The sequence below is a fragment of the Solanum dulcamara genome, chromosome 1, assembly GCF_947179165.1.
Source record: "Solanum dulcamara chromosome 1, daSolDulc1.2, whole genome shotgun sequence".
Classification (NCBI taxonomy): domain Eukaryota; kingdom Viridiplantae; phylum Streptophyta; class Magnoliopsida; order Solanales; family Solanaceae; genus Solanum; species Solanum dulcamara.
In genome coordinates this window covers 73,209,068-73,225,104 of record NC_077237.1, presented here as the reverse complement: position 1 = coordinate 73,225,104, position 16,037 = coordinate 73,209,068, and the positions used below count along the sequence as shown (strand labels likewise).

General features: G+C 37.4%; 1 protein-coding gene across 1 annotated transcript; it reads left to right on the top strand.

Annotated features, from left to right (window-relative positions):
- The first annotated feature begins 1,970 nt into the window (after positions 1-1,970).
- Positions 1,971-2,803, top strand: LOC129894046 (uncharacterized). The gene is made up of 2 exons (XM_055969543.1): positions 1,971-2,654; positions 2,717-2,803. Exons 1-2 carry the CDS (start codon positions 1,971-1,973, stop codon positions 2,801-2,803), a joined length of 771 nt encoding a protein of 256 aa, XP_055825518.1.
- Positions 2,804-16,037: the final 13,234 nt, after the last annotated feature.

Genomic DNA, 16,037 nt, shown 5'->3' with positions numbered 1-16,037 from the left:
AGAATCAATCATACCTTATCTCAATCTACTATTCATAAATAGCTAATGTGCATTAACTATTCTACAGCTAAAATTGATGTATCAGATACATAACTTATGTATCAGCAAAACTGAAAAAATTAAAATCGACTTTGGTTTGAATTGATGCTCTGTTTTTTCCATTCGAGACGATGCTTTGTTTTCTGGCTTGAATCTTCATGAACATAACCGTTGCTTTTTTTAACAAATTAATCTCATTAATTAGATCAGTAATTCATTTAAAGAACCAATCATACCTTATATTAAGATACTATCCATAAATAGCTGATATACATTAACTATTCTACAGCTAAAGATGATGTATCAGATACATAACTAATGTATCAGCAAAACTGAAAAAATTTTAAAATCGACTTTGGTTTGAATTGATGCTCTATTTTTGGCTTGAATCTTCATGTACACAACCGTTTCTTTTTTAACCAATTAATCTCATTAATTAGATCAATAATTGATTTAAAGAACCAATCATACCTTATATTAAGATACTATCCATAAATAGATGATCTGCATTAACTGTTCTATAGCTAAAGTTGATGTATCAGTTACATAATTAATGTATCAGCAAAATTGAAAAAGGATAAATCGGATAATTTTGGTACGATGAGGGATGTATAGTAATTAGACTTTTCCATTATGGGATTTAGGTAAGGTTTACTAAAAAATTTGCGGATTGAGCTCAACCCGCTCTGCACCCGTTCCGCCCTGCCCCATTGCCATCCCTAGTAGTATTTCCTTGAAGTTTGAACATATGAATCCTCTTCTCTTTTTACATCCTCTATCTTGAATTTTTGAGCATCGGAAGTTCACTTCTACTAACGTTGAGAAGTGATAGGATTACAATCCTCTTTATGATTACAGTGCCTGCCTGAAAATTTCATGATCATTATAGTGAGATAATGTTATGTATACTAATATTGACATTTGGATCTTGTTTAGTTGTTATAAATAAAAGTATGAAAAATTTAATTTAATAATTTTGTATACCAAAAAAAATGTAATCAACCAATTTAATCAAGAAAATAGAAAGAGTATAAGCGTAAAAAAGCAAATTTCAGTAGTCTTTCTTCGTGAAGTTATGATCATAACTGATTGTCACCATTTAAATATAATTTTTTTCCTTTTAGATATTCTAGCATGTTTGACATTACTGCTAAAACCTGCTTATTTTTAGAAGTATTTTTTTAAAATAGCTTTTCAGAAAAGTGCTTTTGAAAAAATAATAATTTGTGTTTGACTAATTCATTTGAAAAGTATTTTTGATAAGCATGTTGTGTTTGACTAATTATTTTTAAAATGTTCTTTTGAAAGCCAGATTACGAAAAAGGACAAGTATCAATATACTTTTAATATTAAGATTATTTTATAAAAAGAAATTATTTTAAATATCTATTCTAAAAATTTTAATTAAATTTTATATTTTTATTAAATTAAAATGCACATATTCAAATTTTCAACCAATATTGTACAAGATATATTGATAAATATGTATATATAGCAAACATAGTTTGGTCTTAGAAAAAATAATTTTCTGTTTCTACTTTAGCATTTTTCAAGAAGCAAATACTTTTAGCTTCTAACCAATAGTAGAAAAACCGTTTTTGCTTCCAATTAAAAACAGTTTTACTGATTACACCTTAGTTTTCTTAAAAAATGTTTTTGTCTTGAAATAAGTGTTTATGGCCTTCTAACAACAATGCCAAACATGCTCTTCATACTTGAAATTTACTATATGCATGACATTAATCATAATTACCATAAATATTTTTATATTAGAGTACAATGGTTCCATTGTACAGAACAAGGGTGATATCCAAAACTGTAATAATTATAGGGGTATCAAATTAATGAGCCACGTTATGAAGATCTGGGAGAGAGTGGTGGAGATGAGGGTGAGGAGAAGAGTATCCATTTCAGAGAATTAGTTCAGATTCATGCCAGGACAGTCGACTACTGAAGTAATTCATCTTAGCCGGAGACTGGTGGAGAAATATAGAAAAATAAAGAGGGATCTTCATATGGTTTTTATTGATCTTGAAAATGCCTATGACAAAGTTTTGAGGGATTTTTTGAAGGTGTCGGGGGCTAATGGTGTCTCGATGGTGTATATTAGGGCGATAAATGACATGTATGATGAAGACAACACTTGGATTAAGATGATAGGAGGAGACACAAAGTATTTTCCTGTTGAAATGGGACTACATCAGGGATCTATGCCGAGCCCTTTTCTTTTTGCCTTCGTGATGGATGAGATGACACAGTCTATTCAGGAACAGGTTCCATGGTGTATGCTATTTACGAATGACATAGTACTTATTGATGAGACTCGGGATAGAGTTAATGATAGATTGGAGGTTTCGAGACAAACTCTAGAGTTCAACGGGTTCAAATTGAGCAGGACCAATACCGAATACTTGAAATGCAAATTTAGTGTTGCGATGGATGAAGATGGCATGGAAGTAAGGCTTTCCACTCATCCTATTCTCAAGAGAGAAAGCTTTCAATATATTGGGTCCATCATCGAGAGTAGTGGAGATATCAACGACGATGTCACACATCGCATTGGGGCAGCATGGATGAAATTGAGGCTTGCCTCTAAAGTGCTATGTGATAAGAAGGTACCACCTAAACTTAAAGGTAAGTTCTACAGAATGGTGGTTAGACCATCTTTGTTATATAGGGTGAAGTGCTGGCCAGTCAAGAACTCACATGTTCAAAAGATCCAAGTTGCAGAGATGAGGATGTTGAGATGGATGTGTGGACATAGTAGGAATGATAAGATTAGAAATGAGGTTATTTGGGAGAAGGTGGGAGTGACCTTTATGGAAGACAAAATGAGAGAAGTGAGACTGAGATGGTTTGGGTATGTGCAGAGGAGGTGCTTCGACGCCTCAGTTAAAAGGTGCGAACAATTGGATTTAGAGGTTACGCGGAGGGGTAAGGATAGGGATAGACCAAAAAAGTATTGAGGAGAGGAAATTAGACAAGATATTGAGCAACTTCATATCACTGAGGATATGACCTTAGATAGAAAGATGTGAAGGTCATGTATTACGGTAGAAGGCTAGTAGAGATAGAGTGTTACCTGGACTGTGACGGTTTTAGTTGGTCATAGGACTAGTTGTACCATTATAGTTGTGTTGTTATTGCTTTTCGATTATCACATTATTTTGCTACTGTTAATATTATTTTTTATCTCGTAGAATTTACATTGCTCTTAGTTTTAGCCACTATGCTATGTCTACTGTTATTTTCTCCTACTTGGGGTAGATACAATATTCGAGCCGATGGTCTTTAGAAAACAACATCTCTATCTCCATGAGGCGATGGTAAGGTCTGCATATACTCTACCCTCTCCAAACCCCACTTGTAGTATTTCACTGAGTATGTTATTTTTTTTGTTGTTGTAATTTATTTCTTACGAAATATTGTTATACAATATTTGAATAATTGTTATAAAGGATAATTTTATAAAAAAATGTACCGCTATAATACATAATACTATTGTTATAAATAGAATATTATTATAAATAAGCAAATATATATAACATGAAATATTGATTTCAAAAAATTTAGATCATTAAAATATTATATTATTATAATAAATGTCTATTATAACAAGATTTTATCTTACTCAAAAAGAAGTGGATTGAAAATAGAGTTGAAAGATATAAAATACCAGTCGATGACGAGGGTGCCACTGTCATTTTTTATGACATTGAACAATATCTTTAATGTTTCGAGTCAACATGTCATCATGCATAGAAAAACTCAATTAGTATAGAAAAAAGGCATAGATTGAATTTATCTTGAAATATTAGTTACATGTTCAAATTATTAGGACGGTTTATTATATATATTTACTATTTAAAAGTAAATTTATTTACTTTCTAAAATAACGTGACAAAAAAACATGCGTGTTAAAGTGTAAAAAAAAATTCAAAATCTTCCATACACTCCACCACCCACACCTCTTCTTCTTCACATTATCTTCTTCTACTTATTCACACCCCACCAATTATCTTCTTCTTCTTCTTCTTCTTCATTCTTTAATTTTTCATCATAATATTTTATTTTTCATCACAACTTCAAAGCACAATTTTTTTGATTCACAATTAGGTTAATTTTGTAAAAGATTAATTCAAATAAATTTAAAAATAATAATAATAATTCAATCTTTTTTTTGCTAACCTTGGAAGATTTGGAGATATGATATTTAGGCATATTGTCATGACCTCGGACCGCCGTAACTGACACCCATACTAACCCTCAGGTAGGAGAACCATTTCTACAGTCCAAATAACAACAATCGAAAAATAAAAACAATGTTAAAGATGTGGAAGCAAGTTTAATCAACAAAACATAGGCTGAGTTCCCATAAACTCAGAAATACCTAGTTAGCAACCCAAATATGCGAAATATCATCCTAGGTAGGGGTGTTCATGGTTCGGTTTGGGTCGGTTATTGATTAAAATCATAACCAAACCAATTTAATCGGTTTTTAAATGTCTAAAATCATAACCAAATCAAGTAAAATAATAACCACCGGTTTGGTTATTATCGGTTTGGTTCAATTTTTCGGTTTATGACTAGCCGAAAAAATTCAAATATTCTCTCTCCACATTATTCAAATTTCTTATGAAACTCTTTTTTCCTCACGGCCCACAAGGGCGAACTTTGCTGCATATTGTGGGAAAGACATGCTGATGGCAAATCAAGTGGACCAAACTTGCAATGCAGTTTAGATTTAAAAAAACAAGTCAAACAGAGGTTCCAAACTACAAACAACTTTGTCCATTAAAATGAAAAAATTACATATTTAAACTAAACTAACTAGAGAATCCATAATATAATTAATTTTATCTTTAATTAAATTATGAAAATTAATAATTAAAAGGTATAAAATATCTTTAATTATTTATGAAAAGCTAATATTATACATATAAATAATTATAAATTTTATGTATATAATTATCGGTTTGGTTCGGTTATTTTTTACTATAACCATAACCAAATAAAATATTATCGGTTTTTCAAATTTAAAACCAAACCAAATCAAACCAAATCAAATGTCGGTTTTTTTATTCGATTTGGTAAAATTTTCAGTTTGGTTTTGGTTTTAAACAAAACAGTGAACAACCCTAATTCTAGGAACTGAAAGTGGATCGTACCAAAACTCTAAACAACTAACAAGTCGAGAAAGGGAATACAATTCCCAAAGAAAGACATTAAAATAACACTAGTGTCTGAGCATCGAAGTTTCAAAAGAAGGACTATAAAAAAGAGAGAGTCCACGACATCTTGAAAGAGTAGCTCACCTTGAACTCGAACACTATCACTCTTCTAGGCAAGGTCTCTCCGCATCCATATGAATATGCCCTATACTCAACAAAGACAGAGCAAACGTAGTATCAGTACACAAAATCAACAGTGTACTGGTAGGATCACGCGGCCAGCCAGTAAGCGAGTCATGGACAAGTAAACCCAACATAATAAGTACATATATACAGAATAACTTAATCATTTTTATCTCAAACAGTACTCAACTAGATCAAAGTTCATCAATTCTAATATCATGAAATTTCATATTAGGGTCCACTCCTGGGACCTGCAAACACTTAATTTGTGTCAAAACATGACACCCAGTTCAAAGTTTATGTCAGCATGTGACACCTGATCAAAATATGTATCGAAAGACACTCAATCCAATTATATGTCAAAATGTGAATCTGATCCCAACATACAAGCAACCACAATTATATTTAGGAATCAACATTATGTCACAAAGAACATATTCATCACAACACAGGCTAGTCAATGATAATTTCACATAAATTCTAGCATGCTTTCCTGTTCATATACACACATGCATACCATAAAGTAATTTAGCAAGTACATAAAATCCATACAAGAAACAAAATCATCACATACCTTGAATTCGAGCTTTAACCACTCTAAGATGCAAGAGCTTTCGCTTTCTGGGTTTGTTATGCTTGTTCTTGGTCTAAAACAAGTCACATATACACAAAGGATCAATACAGTGGCCTAATTCACATGCATTATAACATAATTCCCCTCTTAGGCCAAAACCCATGATCTTAACCCCATCCTAGTTTTTTTTACACCATTAGTTTCAGTTCAAATCCTCCCCCAATGATTACCAACCATAGTTTCTAGGTTCTAGGAATCAAATTATGAAGTAAGAGAGTAATTTACTTATCTTAGACACAAAATATGGTGGAAATCAGCAAGAATTCACTCTAGGTTGCTTTTGGTCTCTTAAAACGAAGTGGGAGTCAAAATAACCATTTTGGGATTTTTCTCCATCTTTAAGTTGCGTCTGTCTCGCCACAATGGGACCATCCCACTCTAGCGGCCCTGCTTTGGCAGAAATAATCCCGCTCTGGCAGGATAAGCGGAGATTGTGAGCTCGGAATTTGAGCTTCAAACTCTCATTTTACAACACACTTCTATCTCATGGTATCTTAAATCATACCTTTCACGCCAAGTCTAATTTTAAGAGTTTTACTGACCTGAATGTGATTTGATGAAGCCATAAATACTCCGCATCATCTTGGATATCAGCTAACTAAATAAGATTACTGATTCGATCCTCCACCTATCATAAGGTCACCTCGGACCTCGCCTGACTCAACACTCATCCAAGTCTGGCTTAGGCTCAAATTTTCTGAAATTGTTCATTCTCTATTGGCTTATTCATAACGACGGAGATAGGTTGTTATAATAGATACCAATTTATCCATTACTCATCCTCCGAGTGACTAACTAGGGAAAATAGGGCTAGAATAGAGATATAGTAGTACTTGTTTTGATAAACAGCTAATGATACTTGTTCCGCATGTCTTTATTGGTCTCCCAAGTAGATTCCTCTACCAAATGAGGCTTTAATTGCACTTTAACCATGTTGATGTCTTTAGTCTTCAACTTCCGGATATCACGATCAAGGATTGCAACTAGCTCTTCCTCATACTAAAGATCCTTATTTAGCAATACCAAATCCAATTTAATGATATAGTCCCCATCTCCATGGTACTTCTTCAACATTGACATATAAAACACCAAATGTACCCCTGACAAGTTAGTTGGTAAGGCCAACCTTTACGCCACTGGCCCTACACAGTCAAGAATCTCAAAAGGGCTAATATAGCAAGGGCTGAACTTGTCCTTTTTATCAAACCTCATTACCCTTTTAGTGGGTGACACTTTTAGAATCACTTTCTCATTAGCCTGAAATGTCATATCCCTCACCTTACGATTAACATACTCTTTTTGATGACTTTGAGCTATTAGAAGTTTAGCTCGGATGCTCCTTACCTTATCCTGACATCCCTCACTAAGTCTACCCCCAATGACTCCACTTCTCCAGCTTCAAACCACCCTATGAGAGGCTTGTATCCCCTCCCATAAAGTGCTTCGAATAGTGCCATCTCAATACTGGAGCGGTAACTATTATTGTAGGAGAACTCACACAAAGGCAAGAACTTGTCCTAATATCCCCCAAAGACGATCACACGTGTCCTCAATATATCTTTCAGCACTTGGATAATCCTCTCTAATTGACCATCTGTCTGTGGATGGAATGTTGTGCTAAAAGTGAGTTGAGTGTCCAACTCTTCATGCAACTTTTCTCAAAATTTAGAGGTGAACTGTGTACCAAGGTCTTAAATGATGGAGAGAGGCACCTCATGTAGCATTAATAGCTCTTTCACATAAATCCTTGACAACTATTGTGCATTATAGTCCACTCTAACTGAAATAAAAGTGCTGACTTTGTCAACCTGTCAACCACTACCCATATGGAATCATACTTTCCCAAGGTTTTGGGAAGTCCCACCTTAAAGTCCATAGCTACTCTCTCCCACTTCCATTTTGGAATGAGAATTATTTGAAGTAAACCTACTGGTATTTGATGCTCATAATTAACATGTTAGAAGCTCTAGCACTTGGCTACATATTCAGCTATGTCTTTCTTCATACCCGGCCACCAATATAGACGTTTCAAGTCTTGATACATCTTTGTTATTCTAGGACGAGTAGAGTATCGCGAACCATGTGATTCAGACAAAATTTTCTGAATTATGCCATCCACCCGAGGAACAAAAATCCTCTCCTTAAAGTGGAGCACTCCACCTGCATCAAGTGCTGAATCTTGGACCTTGTCCATCAACACCTTTTCTCTAATTTTATTCAAATTTACATCTTCAAACTGCTTGACCTTAACCTTCTCTATAAAAGTGGTCCTTAGATCAACACTGGCCATCACCCCACCTTTCTCTGAGATGCCTAGTCTCATGAGCCTGGCCTCCATGGCCTGAATTTATCTAGTCAGGGGCCATTGCGGGTTCCCAAACAAGCTAGTCTTCCCATGCTAATCAATTTTTGACTTAATGCATCTGCTACCACATTAACCTTACCTAGATGATACTGGATAGTGACATCATAGTCTTTGAGCAACTCCATCCACCTCCGCTGTCTCAAATTTAAGTCTTTCTGGCTGAACACATGCTGTAAGCTGCGGTAATCAGTAAATACCTCACACTTGACACCATACAGATAATGCCTCCAGATGTTCAATGCAAACACTATCACTACCAACTCTAAATCATGAGTCGAGTAGTTCCTCTCATGCACCTTCAACTGCCGCGAAGCATAAGCTACGACGTTCTTATCCTGCATCAACATATCACCCAAACTTGAATGTGAAACATCACAATAAATAATGAAGTCTTTACCTTCGATCGGTAGGGTCAAAATAAGTATTGTGGTCAGAAGAGTCTTAATTCTTTGGAATCTCTCTTTGTATTTGACTGTCCACTTGAATAGAACCTCCTTTTAGTTAGTCTGGTCAAATGAGTAGCGATAGAAGAAAAGTTCTTCACGAACATGCGGTAATAACTGGCTAGTCCCACAAAACTTCTAACCTCGATCACATAACTTGGCCGATCCCAGTTCTTAACTGCCTCAATATTTTTTGGGTCCACCATTAATCCTTCCTTTGAAACAACATGTCCTAAAAAGGCAACTGAAGGCAACCAGAATTCACACTTAGATAGTTTTGCATACAACTTCTATTTTCCCAAACAATCTAAGAGAATTTGGAGATGGTCTGCATGTTCCTATTCTCTCTTTGGATACACCAAAATATAATCTATAAACACCATCACAAAAGTATCTAGGAATGGCTTGAACACTCCATTCATGTGACTCATGAAGGCTGCAGGTGCATTGGTCAGCCCAAAAGACATCACCAAAAATTCATAGTGTCCATATCTGGTTTTAAAAGCTGTTTTGGGCACATCCTCTGGCCTAATCTTCAATTTATGGTACCAGACTTGAGATCAATCTTTGAGAATACTGATGCACCTTGAAACTGATTAAAGAGGTCATAAATACATGGCAAGAGATATTTATTTTGGATGGTAACCTTATTCAGTTGCCGGTAGTCAATGCACATTCTCATACTACCATTTTTTTTTTAACAAACAACACTGGAGAACCCCACGGAGAAGCACTAGAATGGATGAATCCCTTATCAAAGAGTTCTTGAATTTGAGCTTTAAGCTCTATCAACTCTATTAGAGCCATACGATAGGGAGAAATAGAAATTGGACGAGTGCCCAGCTCTAAGTCAATGCAGACATTTATGTCCTTGTCAGGAGGCATACCAGGCAAGTCTGAATAAAATACTTCTAGAAATTCATGCACTACCGGAATAGACTGAATAGAATGAGACTCTACCTCCACATTCCGAATATAGGCCAGATAGGCCAAACAACCCGGCCCCACCATTTTTCTAGCATGGAGAAAAGACATGATCTTAGTTGGCTTAGGCTTGTACACCCCTTCACACTCTAACCTTTCCCTCTCTGATATCTCTAGAGCCACAGTTTTTGCATTACAATTAAGTACAATAAAATAGAGGGACAACCAAGTCATGCCTAAGATTACATCAAAATCGGTTATGTCTAAAATCACTAAGTCAACCCAAGTTTAAAATCTCATAAACATCACAAAAAAGCATAATAAACATGGATGACTATGACTAACTCTCCAACAGGGGTAGAAACATGAACAAAGACATCTAGTATATCACACAGTGCATCAAAACCCAAGGCATATTTCAAGGATACATAAGAGTAAGTAGACCTTGGATCAAATAAAGCAGTAGCCATCCGGTCACAGATAAGAATAGTACCTGTGATCACTGCATCAGATGCCTCTGCCTCGGTCTTGCCCAAATATGTACCAAAACTGAGCCTGATCATCCTGATGGGCCGCCTCTTTACTTGGCTGGGCTGCTCCTCAACCTGTACTACCATTACCTCGGCCTCCATGACCTCCCTGATTTCTTCCTCACCAACCCTGTGGATGTCCTCTACCATTGCCTCCCCTAGTCATGGGTGCTACTGCTCTGGCCTGTTGGGGTGCTAAAATTGTCATGTGAGGGTGAGGACATTCTCTCCGTATATGCCCCTGTTCTCCATAATTGAAAAAGTCGCGATCAAAAAATGGCCTTCTACCTAGAAATGATGTTCCCTAACCCTCATAGGTTAGTGGTGCTGTAGAGTACCTAAGAAACTGCCAGTAGAAGCGAGTGGTGCCGACTGAATTGGCCGAGCTGCAATTACCGTCCTCCTTGACCTTCTAGAATAGGATCCCTAGAAATTACCTTTGCTCTTGGTCTTCTTAGCCAAAGCTTTGTCCTGCTCGTCTCTCTTCATACCTTTTACCTTTTTCACAAAGTTAATGACTTCGTTGAAACTCCTGCCTGATAAAGTTATGTGAACTGACATCACCTGCAATTCAGGGTTCACCACCTTCACAAATAACCGAATCCTTTCTTCCTCTATAGTTACCAGCTGAGTAACATATCTGGACAATGCATGAAATTTATCCTCATAAGAGGCCACTAACAAACCTCCCTTCTCTAGTGCTATGAATTCATCTTTTTTGCGGTCCCTTAAGGTACGTGGCACATATTTTTTCAGGAACAAAGCATGAAACTAAACATAAGTAAGTGGAGGCAACACTGGTGAATGACACTCTAAATAAGCCCTCCACCACTGCTTGGCCTCTCCCTGCAGTTGAAATATCACAAACTCCACTTCGTGCTGGTGCACTATTCCCAACATATGTAACCTCTCGTAGCAGTCAAGAATAAACTCATAGGCATCCTTATTCTTAGTACTATGGAAGACTAGAGGCTTGAACTTTAGAAACTTAGTGAGCATTTCATACCCAGTGCCCGTCATAACAGGACCCATAAGTGGTTTGGAGAAGGCCATCATTTTCTACCACCTCATCTACTAGCGGAGCTGCATCAGCAAAAGATCAAGCAACAGTGGATGGTGCTGCGGGCATGGTAGGAATGGCTCCAGTGCCAGCCAATCCACTCAAAATGGCCATGATCTGCTGTGCTAAAATAGGTTCCATAGGGGAAAGACTGGCAGCCCCAGCTTGGGTGTCTTCCTCCTGTTCAACAACTCTTTTCTCTTCTCTAACCTCTGGGTTCTCCTCTAACTTATTCTGAGGAGCGGGAGGGGACTCACCTAGGAGCACCTCTTCAACTGGAACCTCTACCCTAGTGGATACTGCTCTCCCTCGAACGATTGGCTCTTCCTCTGGCTCCACTAGAGATGCGACCCGTACACCATTATAGCGAGTATTAATCATCTGCGGAAAAGAGAGTGAAAGAAGTTAGATATCAATTTGGGTCACCATATACCAATTGAAATCAAGTTATAGTGCGAAGGAAAGAAGATAGAGAAACTTTTCATAAAGTCTTGTATCCTCTCGTATAAAAGTACAAATGTCTCTGTACCATTCGGCAAGACTTTACAAGGCTCATTTTTATATGACGAGATCAACAATCCTAGGGCTATGATACCAACTTTGTTACGATACCGAACCACCGTGACTGATACCCACACTAACCCTCTAGTGGGAGAATCGTTACTACGGCCCAACTAACAACAATCTCAAGATAAAAATAATTTTAAAGATACGGAAGCAGGTTTAATCAACAAAACATAGGCATAATTCCTTAAAACTCAAAAATACCTAGTTAGCAACCCAAATATGCGGAAAATCATCCTAGAAATTGAAAGTCGATCGTACCAAAACTATAACAACTAACAAGTCTAGAAAGGGAATACAATTCCCAAAGAAAGACATTAAACTAACATTAGTGTCTGAACATCTAAGTCCCAAAAGAAGGACTAGAATAAAAGAGAGAGTCTACGGCATTCTGAAAGAGTAGCTCACCCTTGAACTTGAACACTATCACTCCTCTAGGCGAGGTCTCTCCATAATCGACTGAATATGTCCTGTACTCAACAAAGACAGAGCAAGTATAGTATCAGTATACAAAATTAATAATGTACTGGTAGGATCACGCGTGTCACGACCCAACCCCGTAGGCCGCAACTGGGTTCCGACCTGGACCCTCTCATGCATATTTATCGACTACACTTAAGTTGGACCGTGTGTGATGTGATACTATATACAAAAACCCCAAAAGTTTAAAACTATTTCATGTACATATAACCTCTTTTATTTGTATCATATCATGAAAGGGCACGCGAGCCGACAAGGCTGCTATAACAAAAACATTCCCAACATATCAAATAGGAAACATCGAAACTAACTCACAAACAACCCACATATACATATGTCTACAGACCTCTAAGAATAGTAACAACAACATATGGTGGGACAAGACCCCCGCCGTACCCCTGAATGTACAAATATATATATTAAGTGACCAACATCAAAATTTAGGCTCCAGAATAGTGAAGCACTTCCGACACAGCTGAGAGGAACTCCTACGCTGATGGATCTCCAGAATAAACATCTGTACCTGCGGGCATGAAACGCAGCCCCTCCGAGAAAAGGGGGGTCAGTACGACATATGTACTGAGTATGTAAAGCATAGCACATCGTAACTGAGATCATAACTGAAATAGGGATGCAGGGGATAAGTATAATAATTAACAATTTACTTTACCTGCACCTTAGGACATGTGATCCTATACACCATCATATACTGTGCCCGGCCCTCTAGTGAACTCAGTGTCATTATCATTACTTCATAATCACAAATCATCGTGTCATAATGCATTTCATTTCATCATATCATCGTATACGGTATCATACCATCGTATACGGTATCATCTTATCATGTATATCATCATATTATACCCGGTTCACTACGGGGCTCAGGGTCACAATGTATTGTTTTAATCTCATATGCATGCCTACATAAAGTATTTGGCCCTTTAGTGAGGGACTCGGTGAATGGAGTGGTGTACGTCTATAGCATACCATCATAATATACATATGTACCCGGCCCTCTAAGGAGGGACTCGGTGTTCCTTCCTTATTTTACCACATATACTATCATATTACTGTCGGCCTGGGACTCGGTGAATAATCGTATCGTCATAACATATAACATATATCACACCTCACATACGGCATCGTCTCCTCATGCGTGGAACTATACACATCCGGCCCGGGACGCAGTGAAAGAAACAGTAACACTGTGCACGATAACATATCCCGGCCCATCATGGCACTCGAGGAAGGATGGGTTATAGTATGCACGAGTAGAGTAGTGAGAAACTATATGCAACTAAGTTATTATCTAAGACTCGATGAAACAGTCAAGTGAACCGTCACCTGAAGATTGGGGGAGTAATTATCCGAGGTATCCCTTTAGATGTCATTAGGGCTTATATCAGTTGGGTCTTCAGGGATCACAAACATGCATCAAAATAATGCCATATAATTCATGCAATCAGAAATATAGTCTATGCAATCAGAAACACAATTTATCTAGTCAAAGACTCAACTCATGCAATCAACGGCATTTATCATTTCAGAGCCTCTAAAAAGAGGAGCTGGTACCTCTACTTTCTATTCATTATATAGCAGGCTCGAGAATAGTAGTTTGACTACTTTCAGACTCTTAATGTTCAGGAGTGACTACAAGTCACGAGTTACAATCAGAGCTCATAAATGGAATTACCTCTAAACCTATATCATATACCATTTCACTTAAAGTTAAGCCATTCCAAAGGAAGAAGAAATAGGCTTTACATGTACTAGTTTTCATCACATAGAAGACAAAAAGGCAATGGCTCAGCTATTGCAGAAGTTCTAATACCAAGAAGTAAACAAGAGTCTCGACTCATACTCAGGGCTTTACGAATGGATTGAATCCCAAATATCGTATACATATCATTCATAACTTATATCTAATACATGCCAAAAGAAAAGAAGAATAGTTCTACATATCTATTCCAAAAACACGCCAAAGGAAAGCTTCACATACCTTGTATGGACTTCTCTTAATCACGTCCACATCGTTGTCCTCGAAACCTATTTAACCTGGAAGTAATGTAAGTATTAACAACCTTGGACTTTTCAGCAACTTAGACTACCCACGAGTATTCATAACATTCATCCCTTCGCTTGCCTTCTCGGCTAGTTCCTTAACTAGTTAGGATGTTAACGAAAATCGGGCAGCACCTCCCCTATAATGTGCCCTATCCGAAATCCCAACCATGACCTTAGAACCTGAAGCCTACCAAAAATAGAACCAGAATCCCATACATATACATATTACGACCAAAAATACACAATATAAACCCCCGACAATTAACTCGAAACTAAGATACCAAAACTAGAGTTTTTAATCTTTCTTTCGCGAATTCTTTAATTGCAAAGCGGAGGGTCATGTGGCTGAAACCAGCATCTCCCACACCTCATTTAGAGAACTTTTAGACCCTGCAACACACCACAACACAACCAACAACATCTCCCACGCGCACAACACCTTATTTCGACAACAATTCACTTCTAGCGACTCCAGTTTAGTTTATTCCGAACGCTGAACTTTTCAACCCTTTTCCCCAAATTCCAGCAGCCCCTAAGGTGTGTAATACACCATAATTTAACATCATAAACTTCAAATTAGAGGGGAAGAACTTACCTTTCCCGAAATTGGCTAGAACTCGCCGAAATCGCGTCTCGGAATTGTTTTCACGTGCTGAATCATTGTGGCAGCTTCCTGTACGATTTTTGCTGCACCAAATCCTAATTTTGTACTACTAATACTTCCATATCATCGTAGTATATGCTAATTAATTAATTTACGGAATGAAAATGGGACTTACCTATTTTTTTCTCCCAAGCCGTCGAAATTTTCTCCTTAGCTCTTAGGGTTTGTTTTCTCACGTTGCTGCTGGAAATTTGTTAATGAACTGAAGTAATTAGGATACATATCAACTTATATAGGTGGTCCCAAGGGGTGACGCGTGTCATCCCCTAAGGATGACACGTGTCAAGCCATGATTGGCCACCGTGTCATGCTACCAATTAGGGGCTGCCACATGGCAGCGGGGTCCACCTCCCCCAAGCAGCTGCATCACCTACTTGACCCTAAGTAGGTGCATCACCTGCTTGCTTGAGGTGCTGCCACGTGTCGCTCCTCCATTGGCTTCCACACATCATCTTTTTCCCTTCCTCGCGGGTTCGTAATTTCGTCTTACTTTAAGAGCTCATGTAATCCGAACTATGTAAGCTTGGTATATCCTTAAGAAACTTAAGTGTATAAGACTCTTAAATTAGTGTCTTACATAGGTAAATCGAGTCCTACGACTCATTTCTTAGCCTCCAACTCTTTCCAGATTCTTATGACTCTATCTCCAACCTCCCTTCTCGCGAGGTATCACAATCTTCTTTCCTTAGAGTTGTTTGATAGTGTCGTAGCTTATCCGTCTTACATGATAGTGTCTAAGGAACTTAAGAAGACGTTCCGAGCTCAAGAGTGCGCGGTGTAACAACGCGGCTAGTCAGTAAGCAAATGTTGGACAACTAAACCCAACATAATAAGCACATAAATAAAGAATAACTTAACCATTGTCATCTCAAACAGTACTCAACTAGATCACAGTTCTTCCATCCTAATATCATGA